The 16,809-nt window shown below is 42.8% G+C and overlaps 1 protein-coding gene across 1 annotated transcript in view; it reads right to left on the bottom strand.

The window, feature by feature from the left end:
* Window positions 1-1,008: 1,008 nt before the first annotated feature.
* LOC310753839 (uncharacterized protein) overlaps window positions 1,009-16,809 on the bottom strand; it is a 28,494-nt gene continuing 12,693 nt past the window's right edge. The window contains exon 2 of the mRNA XM_083595199.1: window positions 1,009-5,595. Coding sequence (XP_083451325.1) covers window positions 5,525-5,595 — 71 coding nt within the window. The 3' untranslated portion in view covers window positions 1,009-5,524. The remainder of the gene's footprint in view (window positions 5,596-16,809) is intronic.

The following is a 16,809-nucleotide window of genomic DNA, read 5'->3' as shown; positions in this document are numbered from 1 at the left end:
ATATTGATGTTTATAAGTTAAAATTGGTTTTTCTAAAATGAATTAAATATAAAAAGGTTAAAAATTGGGGATAAGAACTTGTTGAACTAACAATTTGAATTGGAATATAAGAAGGGGAGGTGTGGGGAAGTCAGGGAAATATGTTATTGAAAATACGGATTGTAAACTTTATGTGTTTTTAATTTTTTTTGTTTTTTCTTTTTTGATTTTTTTATTAAGGTGGAAAATTTTAATAAATATTTAATAAAAAAAAAGAGAAAGCAAAAATAGAAAGCAAACAGCAGTGAAATATATTTTGGCATATAGTGGAATTCTGCTGATTTAAAGGACTCTGGAACTTCACAATTGGAACTGAAGCTTGGCAGGAGAACACTCAGCTAACTTTGGGGGTTAACCCAGAGGAAGCAGAGTGCCTGGAATAGCTGGAGTTAGATTGGCTTTTAATCTTATACGATTACTGAAGACCAGGGTATATTAATTGGAATATTGATATTTGCTACTCATTGGGGAAAAGCAATATTTGGATTACAACTACATCTGTGGAAATTTTGGATTTACAAAATAAAGCAAATGCAGTAAAACTGAAGAAAAGAAAAGACTGGATTATAATTTGTTTAGAGATTTGGAATAGGAGGGACCTTCTCATCACATTATCTACACCAGCCATACAGGAGAAGAAGCCATTAACAAGGTTAACGGCTTTCAATAATTTTGATGACTTTGAGCAATCACAAGTATATTTAGTACTCTTAAGTATTTTTAGCATCTTCCTATGGTTTATTATTTTTTGCCTTTACTCTTGCCTTTACTCTTGCTCATAATTCCTTCAGCAAAGTATAAGTCTCTTGAGTTTTTATGTTGTTGCTTTATTGTTTGGCGCCCAGCCACGCTTCCCCTGCGAGCCTCTGCAGCTTCTGTTTACACAGTGTGGCTTTGGAGCGGTCGTAAAGCAATTAGCAGAATTACACAGCGTCTGTGTGTCGAAAGGGCAGTAAATAAGTCCAGACGTTTCTTCTATCCTAATATCTCTTTATTGGGAACAAAATAGCGTATTTACAAACTCCAATTTCCATCTGATTCAAGCTGCATTTTCTCTGCGTCCTTCTCTCTCAGCTTGCAGCGACGCAACAAACTGCTTTCGCTTTCCACTCAGCTCACAGCATTCCAAGCTGCTTTCGTCACATCCTGGCATACTTCCCTTGTACGTGCCTCCTCTCAGGCTCGAGGCACAGAAGGTTAACCCTTCACTACACCCAACACCCCCTCTTGTCTCGCGCCTGAGGGGAGAAGAGACCCTTGGTCGTCCCAAACCCAGACCTTCGCAAAACTCCCCATGTCTTTGGAAGGTGAGTGGCTTCGTGAACCCATCAGCTAGGTTCTCGGCAGAGGGACAATACTTCAGAGCAACTAATCCCTCCTGAACACTCTGGCACACATTCCGAAAGCGAATGTCTAGGTGTTTAGTTCTAGCCTTGAACTGACCTGACTCTGCCAAACGCAGGCATGGTTGATTGTCCTTGAAAACACGTATCGGCAGACAGTCCACTTCGCAGAGTTCCTGCACTAAGCAAGCATAGAACTCTACTTCTCTGCACACCTCTGAAAGAGCACTGAACTCAGCCTCAGTGGATGAGAGCGCTATAAGACTTTGCTTCTTGGACGTCCATCCAACTACTGAGTTCCCAAACTTCACCACTAGGCCAGACACAGACTTGCGATCCTCAAGATTAGCCCAATCCGAGTCCACAAAGCAAGTCAGTTTGACTTCTCCTTGTGCTGGCAACCTAAGACAAAAGTCTTTGGTTTCCTGCAAATACTTCAGAACTTTCTTGATGCCATTCCAGGCTTGCACACTAGGGTTTGAAGCTTCCCTGCTGAGCAGATTGACAGCAAACGCTATATCAGGTCTGCTCCACTGGGATAAGTACAACAAACTCCCTAGGGCTGACTGAAACACTTCAGTATTTTCGAACGCAGCACGTTCTACTTGCTGGCTGTCCTTCACAAAACTAGTCTCCATAGGACTTCTCACTCCTGCACAATCACTCATCCTCATTTTCTGAAGCAATTGCTCGATTTTGCCTTTCTGGCTGAGCAAGAAGCTTCCATCCTGTGCACGCTCAACACTGACACCTAGATAGGTTTTGACAGCACCGAGCTGTTTAAGCTTGAACCGTTTACCTAGCTCTTTGGCAAACTTCTCTGCCTGTTCATCCGTCTCTGAAAAGAATAACAAGTCATCAACCCAAATCTGCCAATACTCTTGTGTTGCACCTGATCCTCTCAAATGAAAGCATCTATCAGCAACACTTCTCCTGAAACCTAGTTCTTCTAAGGCTTCATTCAGGCACATGTTCCAGTTTCTAGCAGATTGACGTAATACGTAGATGGATTTGTGCAATCTCCACACAACATCCTGCCTCAAGTTCTCAAACCCCGGAGGAGGAATCATGTATAGCTCCTCCTGGAGATCTGAGTTAAGGTAGGCAACATCCACATCAAAGTGGTTTACCTTCCAGCCTCTCTGTGCTGCACAAGCTAAAAGCGTTCTCAGAGTCTCCGCTCGTGACGTTGGCGAATACACCTCCGTGAAGTGTATTCCCCTTCTCTGAGTGAATCCTCGAGCAACTAACCTATCTTTATACTGTGGCTCTACAGCGTCAGTGGGTTTCAAGCGGTAAACCCACCTGCAACTCACAGCCTGCTTTCCTGGTGGCAACTCTGTGAGTGAGAACACACCTAGGTCTTCCATGGACTTCATCTCTTTGTCCATTGCCCTGTGCCACTTATCTGCTTCTTCCTCAGGTAAACTCTGAATATCCTCGAAGGATTCATGTTCACATCTGGCTGAACCTACCCAGACGCCTGAAGCGTCGTACCGATCAGGAGGCCTCCTTGTCCTCGCTGATCTCCTCAGTGTGAATCCTGGTGACCCTGTTGCTTCACTGGGTCCAGCTAAATCATCCTCAACTTCAGTGTCTTCCCCCTCTGACCTGCTGCGCCTCTTGGGCCTTACAGCTGGTCCAGCAGGTGAAGAAGTCTCACTCTTTGGCTCAAACTTGACACTTGCCTGAGGAGGTGTTCTAGGTTCCCCCCTCTGAGGGATCCTGAGCTGTCCCTGCCTTGGACTCTGTCCCTGTGGTGGACCTTGTTGCTCTGGACCATGGTCCCCAGCAACAAGTTCCTCTCCCTCCTCAACGTCTGAGTCATAGAACGGCTGTGGAATCACATCTGGATTAGCGTGCAGACGCTTCCAACCAGCTTGCTCACAGAACTCAGCGCTATTGCTGATAACCAACCTTGACTGGTTTCCACTTGGGTACGCAAACCGCCAGGCCATTGAGCCAGGCTCATACCCTACAAAGATCATTCTTTTAGATCTTGGCTCACCTTTCTTGCGTAGAGCCTTTGGAATAAGCACCCAAGCCTCACAACCAAACACACGAAGGTAGTGTACCTTGGGCTTCTTTCCATGCAGCAAGAAATACGGTGTATTTTCTACACTAGAGTTGTACACTCTATTCTGCGTATGAACTATGTAGCGCCAGGCCTCAGACCAATATTTCTGGGGTAGCCCTGCGTCCCACAGGATCGCAGACACAGCTTCCTGCCCCGTCCTGTTCTTTCTCTCTGCGACCCCATTCTGTTGCGGAGAGTAAGGAGCGGTCAATCGGTGGCTAATCCCCTTCTCCCTAAAGAAATCCTGTAAAGCAGAACCAGTGAACTCGGAACCTCTATCACTTTGAAAGCCACAAACTTTGGTGGAAAAGGTTACCTCAACTGCGGTGATCCAATCCCTGATCATTTTAGCCGCCTCCCCTTTAGTTTTCAGGGAGAAGGTCCAAGCAGACCTCGAAAAATCATCAATCAGAAGCAGAGAATACTTTGATCCTCCCAGTGACTCAACTGACATGGGTCCACACAGATCTGCATGAATTAATTCAAAGGGTTGTGTGGTCTGTCTCTCTGACTTTGGATAGGAGCATGTCACAATTTTTGCCTGTTTACATGCATTGCAATCTAAAAATTTGTCACAAACATTAAATTTGCACCCTTGTGTCAGCTCTGGTGCTTTCTGAAGATATCTCCAATTCAAATGGGCAAAGCGTCGGTGCCAAATATGTGAACAACCATGGTGGGGCACTACCTTCACACATTGCCCTTCGCTTCTTCGGTGTCATCCTCTCCTGTAGAAAAAGGCACATTTACAGCAAACAAATTGCCTTTAGACTGCACTGTGTACACGTGTTTCCCATCCTTGGAAAACTCACATTTTGTACCTGCAAAAGAGACATGATAACCATCAGCGAGTAAATCATGCACACTTAATAAACAGTTAGTTAAACCGGGCACTGCATAAGCTTTGACTTCATGCTTAAGAAAAGGACAGAAGAAAAAGCCTGTCTCAGTTAGTCTTTTTCTGCTTCCATCTGCGATCGTCACAAATTTCTCAGTTTTTACTGTCCTGCAATTTCTCAAAAGACCACTAGATGGCACCAGCGTATTTGTCGCTCCTGAGTTGATTATTACAGTGAGAAAGTCTTGTTGTTTACATTCCTGGGTCGCCATGGCAACAATCTTCTCGCTGCCCCCCTCCTTGGGGCCTCTGCAGATGTCCTGTCTGGTTGTCACGGCAACAGACTCCCCCCGGCAGGAAGACTTGCCCACGACCTTCACAGCTTCCGTAGATGCAACTCTCTCAGTTGCCTTGGAGACTGGACTTGTCTCAGCGTTCCCGCACAACTCCACAGCTCTTATCTCTACTTGCTGCAGGTGGCCGGCCTTGAAGCCTCCAGCACGGCTAGGCTTCAGCTCTTGGCGTAAACAACTCTTGGCAGCTTTTGGAGAAAGAGGCGTCTCTGAGCTTTCACTGCTCACTGCCCCCCCCACTGCTCACAGGGCCCCCAGGACGTTTTCCTGCACCCCCTCTGGTGGGTAAAGGGCTCCCAACTCTTGGCCTCTCTCCAGGCTCCTCACACAGACACGTTGCAGCATCCATACAGCTCCCAGGCTCAGCAAAAGCACCAGCAGCATTGCCAGCAACAGCAACAGTCCCTTCGCCCCCCCCCCCGTGGGGGCTCCCAGCTCCTCCCAGCTGTGTATCGGCTCTCAAGAATGTGGCCGGCGCCATCTTGCCTCTCCCCTTCGGATGCAGCCACGTCTCGGCCCTTGCTTCCCACCCCAGCTCCACAAGCTACTCGGAGTGCTAGCCAAGCGGCCTCTGGCCTTCTTGCACCCAGGACAACAGGCACTAGATGAGCATCCACATTCTCTGCCAAAAAAGCAAGCACACGCTTTTCCACTTCACCTTGCTCTGCAGCCCTCTTAGCCTCTGCTTTCCCAGCTGCGTTCTGTGGGGGCTGAACTACGTCCCAAAGCTGCTCCCCCACCAGCAAAAGCTCCACTTGAAAGCTCCACTGCAGCCAATTTTGGCTAGTCAGTTTCTGGCATGACAGTTTAAACTCAAAGCCATGTTCTTGGGGCTGAGCCATTGCCTCCCTTCTGTTGGCCTTTGCAAGAGTACTCACTCAGCAGCCAAACCAGGCACTCCGGACGACGTGGCTCTCAGCTCCCTCTCCGTCAGCCTCTTCCGATCTGCCCTCTACTCTCTTTGAAGCCTTGGCAGTTGATCAAGCTGACGTTCAGTCTTTTAAAGTCTTCCAAACCCTTTCTCACACACTTCGCGTTAACCCATAACCTCTTCCGATAGATTTATTGCTTTATTGTTTGGCGCCCAGCCACGCTTCCCCTGCGAGCCTCTGCAGCTTCTGTTTACGCAGTGTGGCTTTGGAGCGGTCGTAAAGCAATTAGCAGAATTACACAGCGTCTGTGTGTCGAAAGGGCAGTAAATAAGTCCAGATGTTTCTTCTATCCTAATATCTCTTTATTGGGAACAAAATAGCGTATTTACAAACTCCAATTTCCATCTGATTCAAGCTGCATTTTCTCTGCGTCCTTCTCTCTCAGCTTGCAGCGACGCAACAAACTGCTTTCGCTTTCCACTCAGCTCACAGCATTCCAAGCTGTTTTCGTCACATCCTGGCGTACTTCCCTTGTACGCGCCTCCTCTCAGGCTCGAGGCACAGAAGGTTAACCCTTCACTACACCCAACAATATGTATTAATTTTTTTTATTTTGGGGGATTCATTTTTCATAGTGTATTGTTTTAAGCGTAGGTTCTGTGAGGGAGGAGGTGATTATGTATAGAAATGTACAACTGGTTGGCCTAGGAGTGGAATTTTCCGTTGCTGAGCTAATCAGTGAATTTGCAACTGTGACCTTGAGTACAGTTAAACTGAAGCATTTGTTTTGAGAACAGACATGGATAAAAATAAACCAGAAATGTCAGTGGCAACAAGAAAAGCTGTGGCTGTGGGTGAAGCGAAAAGGGGGGCTTCTGTTGAAGAGGAAACCTCTTCAGAAAAAATGGGTAAGGCTGATTTTGCTGAACTTCTTTCACTTCAATTTGCAGAATTCCGGAAGGAGATGGCACAGACCCTGCATGGGTTGTCCCAGCAAGTAAAAACTGATATTGAGAATAGTATGAATATACTCTCCCAGAAAATTGAAAAATTAGATGGAAGAATAAAAAATTTGGAATCAAAAACAGGAAAATTTGAAAAAACAGTTGAGGAAGTGGAACAATTAAAAGAAGATCAGGGAGCTGCTATGGGGGCTATTGGAGGTAACTCTAATAGACAGAATGACCTAGAGTACCAAATTTTGATGTTACAACTTAAACAAAATGCAAATACGGTGAGACAACGAAAGACTTTCGAGAGACTTCCGCTTTTACCACAGCTGCAACAGTGTGAGCTCTGATCGCAGTAAGCAAGTACACTGGTACTGTGAGGGGCAACGTTTGGCTAAACGACCCCTGAAAAGGCTTGGAAGGAAGCTCAAGCCAAAGGAACTTTGGCAGTGTCTTTTTGGAGTCCCGGCACCCCTCACCAAAAGAAAAAAAAGGCTGAGGTGGGGGGGGGGAATCCAGGCACAGAGAAGAACATCAAACAGACCGGTGAAAAGCCTCACATCACTGAAGCAGCGACAAGATGGTAAAATCTCTATTTCTATATTAAAATAAACGTAAAGTGGTAGCAGCAGCAATAAAACCTAAAAGGAAATAAGACAAGGGGGGAAAAAGAGAACTCAGGGGCGGAAAACCCCTCACGGAGTGAGTAAACCCAAAACAAAATAAAGAGTAAAAATAGCGGAGGGGAAGTAATGCTACCACAAAAGTAAATGGAAGACAGAACAAAAAAATTATAAAGAGAGTGTAAAGAAATCACTCACATTGGAATTAAACCATTTGAAAAGCATACTATCTGAAACGGACTTACTCAGTGGCGTAGCGTGGGTTGTCAGCACCCGGGGCAAGGCAAGTAATTTGCGCCCCCTAACTCGTGGATTTGCGCCCCCTAACCCTAACCCCCAGATGTTGCGCCCGGTGCAGCCGGCCCCCCCCTGCACCCCCACGCTACGCCACTGGACTTACTACAAAGTGCAAAGCGGTGCAGGCTGCCTGTTGTTGGAGCTGGGTGGAGTAAAGCAGCCGCTTTGAAACTGAAGGTCCTTGAAGGAAAGACAAAGACAAAGGAATAAGGAACGCTGTGGGGAAAAGGAGGGGAATTTAACAGATAAGATGGCGACGAGGGTCTGAAGACGCTGAGTAATCACCAAGAAGGAGGAAGTGACGAAGACAAAATAGTGAAAGAGAGGGTTAAAGGAGGACAGAAGCTGGCAAGCTGAGTAAATAAGAACACAGTGACACCCAGTGGACAAAGTAGGAAAAGCAACAATAAAGGAAAATTGAAGCAACAGAAGGACATCTGGTGGTTGAAAAAGAGAATGCAAAATGTCTCATGCAATTAAAAAACAGATGACTGGAACTGGAAGTCAACAGCAACAATTAAGAAGAAACTCAGGCTTTGAAGAAATGGATTTGAGGGAACTTATCATAAGTTTGAAGTTGGACATTGGAGGAATGAGAAGAGATTTGGAGGAAAAAATCAATACAATTGACGGGAAATTAGAAAAATTAGAAAACACAATAAAAAAATGAAAGAAAATGAAGAAATAAAGAAAAAATTAACAGAAGTCTTAGAAGGAATGAAGGAGACAGATAAGAAATTACAAGAAATAAAGACTACAAATCAACAAATGGAAGAGATGGTGAATAAAATTAGCAAAGAACAAAGGGAACAAAGAAAAGAAATGGACAAATCGAAAAAGGAGATGGAGGAACAAAAAGCAATCCAGGAAGCTACTGGGGATGCGCTAGCAATGATACAGATGCAGATTAAAGAGAAGACCTTGAGATTCAGAAATATTCCAGAAGAGGAGAGGGAGGATATTTGGAAGAAGATGATTGAAACTTTAGCAAAGTGGCTACATTTACAGGAAAAATACATAATAGAACAGACAGAGAAAATCTTCAGAGTGAACTCAAGAAAAGCAAAAATGAACAAATGGCCGGCAGACTGCATCATTGTATTCACATCGAATTGGATGAAAGATAAGATCCTCCAAGCAAAGAGTAATAACAAGTTAACCATAGATGGAAAAGAAATAATAATTTTACGGGAAGTCCCACCCAGGTTGATAAAAAAGAGACAGCAATTCCAATTTCTAACACAAGCACTAAAGGCCAAATCAATATCCTCCAGATGGGAATACCCAGTGGGGATTTCCTTCAATTTCAAAGGAAAAAGAAGACGAATTGAGACATTTGAGGAAGCAGATATGTTTTGGAGGAAGTATTGAGGAGAATTAGGAGGAGGGAAAAGCGAAGTAAGAAATGAGGAAGGAAAAAAGGGAGAGCTATCAGATGAGGTGGAAGAAGAAAGAGCTCAGCAAAGTGTGGAAGGATAAAGAACTACACCAGTGGTAAATAATCAGACCAATAACTATTACAAAACTCTTCTCCTTTACCACCGCAGATAACTTAAACACTTTCTACTAACTTTATAATTTTTTTAACTAACAAAGAATGAAATTTAAATTGTTATCTTGGAACGTAAATGGTTTAAACAATAGGAGGGAAAGGCAGAAAATAGAACGTATCCTAGAGAGGCAGAAGTGGGACCTTGCTTGTTTCCAAGAAACCCACATCAATACTAAGCATAAAAGATTATTGCGAAAACCAAAGTTAGGGGAAGAATTCATCGCATCTGATGTAAGAAAAAAGAGGGGGGTTGTAATGTATGTTAAAAGCAAATACGAACCAGAATTGTTATATGAAGATAAAGAGGGGAGGATTGTAATAGTCAAAATATTGCTAGAGGGGGAACTAATTGTGGTAGCGGGAATCTATGGATCAAATAAAAGAAAATCAGAATTCTATGTTAAAGTAAGATCGTTATTAATGGAATATATAGATATGAGAATTATTATGTTAGGAGATTTAAATGGAGTAATGGAACCAGAATTGGACAGATCGCAAAAGAAGAGAGGGGGAAATGAAGGGAAGCTGCCAAAGAGCTTTGTGGAAATGGTAAGGATTTTTGATTTAGTGGATATATGGAGATATAAATATCCTGTCGAAAAGGAGTTCACATATTTCTCAGAACCAAAAAATTTGTATAGTCGAATTGACAGTATATGGATTACTAAGGATATGACAATTAAAGCAGAGAATGCCGAAATATTACCAAAAACACTCACAGATCACAATCCAGTATCATTAACTCTTAAAGGAAAAGAGGAGAAAGGGGGAAAAAGGTGGAGAATGAACGTTTTCCTATTAAAAAACCAAAAATTAATACAAGGAGCCAGAAAGTTGATGAAGGAATATTTTGAAAACAATTGGAGGAAAGGGATGCTGGGAAGGCAGTTGTTAGGGGATATTTTATACAACAAAACTCAATAGCATATAAGAATAAAGAAAAAAAGAAAAGGGAGCTTTTAGAAAAAATTAAAAGGAAGGAAAAATTGGCCTATGCAAGCAAAAATAAAGAGAGATTAAATCAAGAAATTAAATTATTGAGAGTAGAATGCAAAAAAATTATAGAACAGGAGGTGGAACAACAAATCAAATTTTGGAAATATAAAAATTTTGAATGGGCAAATAAACCAGGCAAGGTCCTTGCCTGGCAAGTAAGGAAACAAAGAAATGAAAAATTAATAAATAAGATAAAAGTAGAAGAGAGGACGGACGCGGGTGGCGCTGTGGGTAAAACCTCAGTGCCTAGGACTTGCCGATCGTATGGTCGGCGGTTCGAATCCCCGCGGCGGGGTGAGCTCCCATCTTTTGGTCCCAGCTCCTGCCCACCTAGCAGTTCGAAAGCACCCCTAAGTGCAAGTAGATAAATAGGTACCGCTTTATAGCGGGAAGGTAAACGGGGTTTCCGTGTGCTGCGCTGGTGCTGGCTCGCCAGAGCAGCTTCGTCACGCTGGCCACGTGACCCGGAAGTGTCTGCAGACAGCGCTGGCTCCCGGCCTCTTAAGTGAGATAAGCGCACAACCCTAGAGTCGGACACGACTGGCCCGTACGGGGTACCTTAGAAGAGAGGACAATAGGGGATATTACAGAAATTAAAAAAGAATTTGAAAAATATTATAAAAAATATATCAAAAAGATGAAGTGTCAATAGAAGAAATAGAGGAATATATAAAGAAAATTAAATTAATAGATATAGCAGAAGAAGACCATAAATTATTAAATGAACCAATATCAACCGTAGAAATTAAGGAATCAATTCAAAAATTAAAAATAGGGAAATCCCCAGGTCCAGACGGCATACCAGCAGAATATTATAAAGAAATGTTAAATGAATTAATTGACCCACTAAAAGAAGTAATAGAGGAAGTGGTAGAGAAGGGGAATATTCCAGACTCTTGGACTCAAGCATATATAACGCTCCTGCCAAAACAAGGTACGGACTTGGAATCTGTCTCAAATTATAGACCCATTTCGTTGTTAAATTCAGATTATAAAATTTATGCAGGATTATTGGCTAACAGGTTGAAAAAAATAATAGGAAAAATAGAACATAAAAATCAGGCTGGATTTGTGGAAGGAAGACAAATAAAGGATAATATTAGAAATATAATAGACATAATGGAATATTTACAAGTCAGAAGAGATAAACAAGCAGCCCTGATTTCAATTGATGCGGAGAAGGCTTTCGATAAAATCTCATGGGAATTTATGAAAAAAACTATTAAAAGAATTGTGTCTAGGTGAAAAATTCCAAAAAGTTATAAATGCAATATATAACCAACAGAAAGCAAAAATTATTATTAATGGAGAGTTTGGAGAAGAAATCAATATCTTTAAAGGTACAAGACAAGGATGCCCCCTATCCCCAATGTTGTTTATAATAGTATTAGAGGTTCTGTTAAAGAAAATAAGGCAGGACAATCAAATAAGAGGAATAGTAGTTGGTGAAAAAAGTTATAAGTTAAGAGCCTTTGCAGATGATGTTATGATCACAACAGAAAATCCCTTACAATGCACACCTAGAATATTGGAATGTATAAACGAATATGGCAGATTAGCAGGATTCAAATTAAATTATGGGAAAACCAAAATACTAGTGAAAAATATGGAAGAAAAAGATAAAGTGAAATTACAAGAAATTACAGGATTGGAAATTTAAAAGAAAAGAAGGTATCTTGGAATAAATTTAACAACAAATACTATAGATTTAAGTAATGAGAGCTATGGGAAAACATGGAATGAAATAAAAAAGGATTTGCAAGTATGGGGGAAATTAAATCTTTCCTTACTAGGGAAAATATTGGTAATAAAGATGAACATATTATGGGATGATTGATTAGTAGCTTTGCTTGCCCCCGGAGTCCACACGCTTCCGCTGCGGTGCTCTGCTCCAAAGGGCTCCTCACAGCTTCAGCAGAGTGCATACACAGCGTAGAAACAGAAGCTGTTGCCGTGTGTGCGTAATAAATCAGGCGTAACGCACGGTGTCTTCCTTATCTTACAAATAGCTTTATTCTCGTAGCAAAAACAACAGTTCATAACTCTCCTGGTGACAAAGCACACATTTCTGCTCCTCTCTCGCAACGGAGCAGCACACACTCTGAGAGACACAGTAGAACACTCCCCTCAGTATTCTAAACCACGCCTCAGAATGTGAGACGTCACTCAGAACTTCTTAACCCTGTAAGTTCTGATTCTCTCCATACCCCCTCTCGTATCACTTTCTGAGAGGAGTTGTGAACACACATTTACAGACCTCTGAGTGTTCAACACTTTCTCCACTGCCTTTTGCTCCTTCCTGGCACCATTGTCAGGCACCTGTTGAACCTCCTCACAAATCTCAGGTTCGCACTGTGCGAGACCAACCCACGCATTTGTGACCTGAAACCTCTCAGGTGGAGTTACAGATAGGTAGCCGTGTTGGTCTGCCATAGTCAAAACAAAAATTTTTTTTCCTTCCAGTAGCACCTTAAAGACCAACTAAGTTAGTTCTTGGTGTGAGCTTTCGTGTGCATGCACACTTCTTCAGATACACTGAAACAGAAGTTGCCAGATCCTTCTATATAGTGAGAAGGTGGGGAGGGGTATTACTCAGAAGGGTGGTGGGAATGGGTGGTTGGCAGATAGCTGAGATGAGCCTGTTGACGACTCTTAACGACTGCAATAGGTCTTACAGGAAAAAGCAAGGGGTGAGAAGGTGAAAAATGGCTTTGTCATGTATAATGAGATAAGAATCCAATGTCTTTGTTCAGACCAGGTCTCTCCATGGTTTTAAGTTTGGTAATGAGTTGCAATTCAGCAGCTTCTCTTTCCAGTCTATTTCTGAAATTCCTTTGTAGTAATACAGCTACTTTGAGATCTTGTATAGAATGTCCTGGGAGATTGAAGTGTTCTCCTACTGGTTTCTCTGTCTTGTGATTCTTGATGTCCGATTTATGTCCGTTTATTCTTTGGCGTAAGGTTTGGCCTGTTTGTCCAATATAGAGAGCTGAGGGACACTGTTGGCATTTGATGGCATATACAATGTTAGACGATGAGCAATTAAATAGTCCCGAGATGGTATGTGTGATGTTGTTGGGGCCAGTAATGGTGTTGTCCGGGTGTATGTGGCAGCAAAGTTGGCATCTGGGTTTATTGCAGGCTCTGGTGCCAGTGTCCGTGTTACGTCTGGTTGTAGTATTATTGTGGGTTAGGAGTTGTTTAAGATTGGGTGGCTGTCTGTAGGCAATGAAAGGTCTTCCTCCCAGAGCTTGAGAAAGAGAACTGTCATTGTCCAGGAGAGGTTGTAGATCTCTGATGATGCGTTGTACTGTTTTAACTTGGGAGCTGTATGTGATGACTAGAGGTGTTCTGTTATTTTCTTTTTTGGGTCTGTCTTGCAGCAAGTTCTCTCTGGGTATCTGTCTGGCTCTGTTGATCTGTTGTCTAACTTCATCTGCTGGGTATTTTAGTTCTAAAAAGGTTTGCTGTAGATCTCTTAGGTGAGAGTCTCTGTCTGTAGAATTGGAACAGATACGGCTGTAACGTAGTGCCTGGCTATATACAATGGACTGTTTGGTATGTTTGGGATGGTAGCTAGAGGCATGTAGATATGTTTGTCGGTCAGTTGGTTTACGGTATAAGGTGGTGTCTATGCGTCCATCCTGTATTTTTATAGTAGTGTCCAAAAAATGTATTTCTTGCATAGATTGATTCATTGTTAGGTTGATTGTGGGGTGAAAATCATTTAATTTCTGGTGGAAGGTGTCCAGGGTCTGTTGACCATGTGTCCAGATGATAAAAATATCGTCAATGTATCGCAGGTACAAGAGAGGTTTGAGTGGGTAGGAGTTTAGGAAACGTTGTTCTAAATCTGCCATGAAGATGTTGGCATACTGTGGGGCCATGCGGGTGCCCATTGCTGTGCCGCTGATCTGAAGGAACAGGTCATCACCGAATTTGAAGTTGTTGTGGGTAAGGACAAATTGGCAGAGTTTGGTGGCAAAGTCCGCTGTGGTTTTATCTGAAATGGTGTTCCTTATAGCTTGTAAACCATCGTTGTGTGGGGTGTTGGTATACAGAGATTCCACATCCATAGTAGCTAATATAGTGTTGTTGGGAAGATTATTTAAAGATTGTATTTTCCTCAGAAAATCTGTGGTGTCACGTACATAGCTGGGAGCACTGATGGCATATGGTTTCAGAACAGAGTCCATATAACCGGAGACACCCACTGTAATAGTGCCAATACCTGAAATGATGGGGCGTCCTGGATTTCCTGGTTTGTGTATTTTAGGTAGAAGATAGAAAGTTCCTGGTCGAGGTTCTGTTGGTGTGTTGGTGAGGATCTGTTCTTGGATGTGTGGGGGTAGCTCCTTAACAATCTTGTTCAGTTCTTTTTTGTATTCTTGTGTGGGGTCTGAGTCCAATTTTATGTAAAAGGCGGTATTGGAAAGTTGTCTGTGAGCCTCCTGAATGTAGTCAGTTTTGTCCATGATAACGACAGCTCCACCTGTTGGGTTGAAATAACGACAGACAGGTAGCGAGTGTCATCTGGGAGGCATTTCTCGAGCAAGTCTCGGGGAGTCCCTTTTATTGAATATTACAGCATTGCCACAAATGTGCTTATTGCTGATTGGTTAACACAAGTACAAAGCAAAGATTACATTAATCATCAGTGGATTAAAGGCTGGGAAAGGGTGCACAGAATTACACAGGCATGAAGACCTCCTAATTAAACTTTTGCTAGTGATTGATATAGCATTCATCCGTAGATGTGGTCAACTATGCATTAAGAACAAGTCAGGTACAATGTTTTCCTGAACTCAATGTGAGCTGAACTGGTGAGTGAATGTCTTAGTACTGTTTGTGCAGTATTGTGTGCAGGAGCGAAACTTAAGAGCAAGACTTTCCCAAACATGTCACAGTCGTGTATAGGATTATTGCATCCAGCATCCCAGCATCTCCCCCTTTCTTTATTTATTTAATGGTGAGTGGGACAAAAGTACTTCGGGATACGTGGTTTGCCAGCGCATGCCCAAAATAATTCCGCCCACCGATGTTGTTATGTGAGTTCAGGGTGAATGGGACAAAAAATACCTCGGGATACGTGGTTTGCCAGCGCATGCCCAAGATAATTCTGCCCACATCTCCCCTAATGTCTACTGTTGGTGCTGCCATTTCGCAAAGTAGGCGGCAATAATTTTATTGGGTGGCTGAGGAGGAGAAAAACACTGGGACCAAAGGCGTATGAGACCAGGGATGCACTGGATGAAACAACATAGCAAAATTAATATACATATTATGATAATAGCATATTGAAAAAGATTGCGAAGCCAATTCATATTTGGTAACCAGCCGGTGAGCCACTGGGTAAACGAATCCCAGAGGCCAGAAAGTCCAACGTCCTGTTTGATGTGATGTGTGAGATTTTGCAAATGAGAAATTTGTGCTTGAATAGCTTTGGAATTGTCCGTAATATTAAATCAGCACATGCCATCCATTTGTTCACAACCATAATGATGAAGCATTAGCAAATAATCTATTGCAGCGCGATTCTGTAAGAGTCCGTGACGCAATTCACTCTGTTCTTTACTCAAAAGGTGAAGAGCTTGTGAAGTAGAATTCAAGGCTTTTGCTGCAGAGCAAGCTAAAGAGTTAATATTCCTGCTATTCCGTACAGCCAATCCAGGGACTCCTAAAAGAGAGACGGCTAGAGAAATATATTCAGATCTGCTAGGGAGAGAAACAGAATCATCACAATCATTAGTCAATTCCACAGAGCGTCGATATCGAGAGTGGGATAAATGATGCTTCTTGGGTAATATGATAGACAAACGGCTTAAGCAGCAAGGTGTGCCATGGCTAATATTTGCTGGAATATAATTGAATGTGTAGCCTGGACACGACCAGAACCAGCCTTCAGGCAGCTCTGTATATTTATATACGTAGGAAATATTTACATAATCAGAGCAGTTGAAATTATCCTTGCCCATTGTCACACAGTTGGGCTTTGTGCAATTGACCATACGGGCGCAAGTGATATTGAAAGAGGCCACGTATGGGGTCAACAAATCAATGGCTAGAGATGGGCGTCGGCGAACTTGGTTACCCCAGTTATGGTAACCGGAATAACCAAGGGTGCAGAGAGAATCATTTTGGGGTAAGGATGAATAAAACCAGGTATCATTTTGCAAATCGAGAGGGTCATGGCAAACAGGGATAAGGCAAGACCCAAGGATTTCACCTATTGATACCTGCTGAGTTAGGCAAAAGGATGAAACATTGAGCGTTTTTGCAAAAGATTCCCACACATTAATTGGTGTGGAATCACCGCCATTAGGAGCGGAAGCAGAAAGGGGCAAAAACAACACACTGAAAATGAGCACTATCATGGAATTTATATTAAGGCACGAAATGAGACACAGAAGCAAATCTCCATTTCCCACTTTTCTTTTCTTTCTTTGACGAAGATGGGGGTATTATCCGCCAGGGTCTCTGCATTGTTTGGCAAAATGACCTGGGCACTTGCAGTTGAAGCAATTGCCTGTTGGCTTATTGCCAGCTTGGATGGCATCGGCAAGCAAGGACATCGCATGACTCTGGCTTCCAATTTCTGCACAAGTTTGAATCATATCGGCCAGGTCATATTTAGGGCGATGTATAACTGACTGCAATGCCTTTTTGCAGTCGGTGTTTGCATTTTCAAAAGCCAATTTTTTCATCAATTCATTTTGGGCTGTAGTGTTATCAACCTGCCTAGTGACTGATTCTTTCAACCTATCTATAAATTGATGGTAGGGTTCCGAATGTTGTTGCTTAATATTAACAAAGGAGCTCAGTGGTTGCCCTGAGACAGGGACTTTCCGAAAGGCGCGTTGCACACAGGT

Source organism: Podarcis filfolensis, assembly GCF_964270895.1.
Source record: "Podarcis filfolensis genome assembly, chromosome: W".
In the NCBI taxonomy this organism is placed as follows: domain Eukaryota; kingdom Metazoa; phylum Chordata; class Lepidosauria; order Squamata; family Lacertidae; genus Podarcis; species Podarcis filfolensis.
This window is presented reverse-complemented; position numbering and strand designations above follow the sequence as displayed.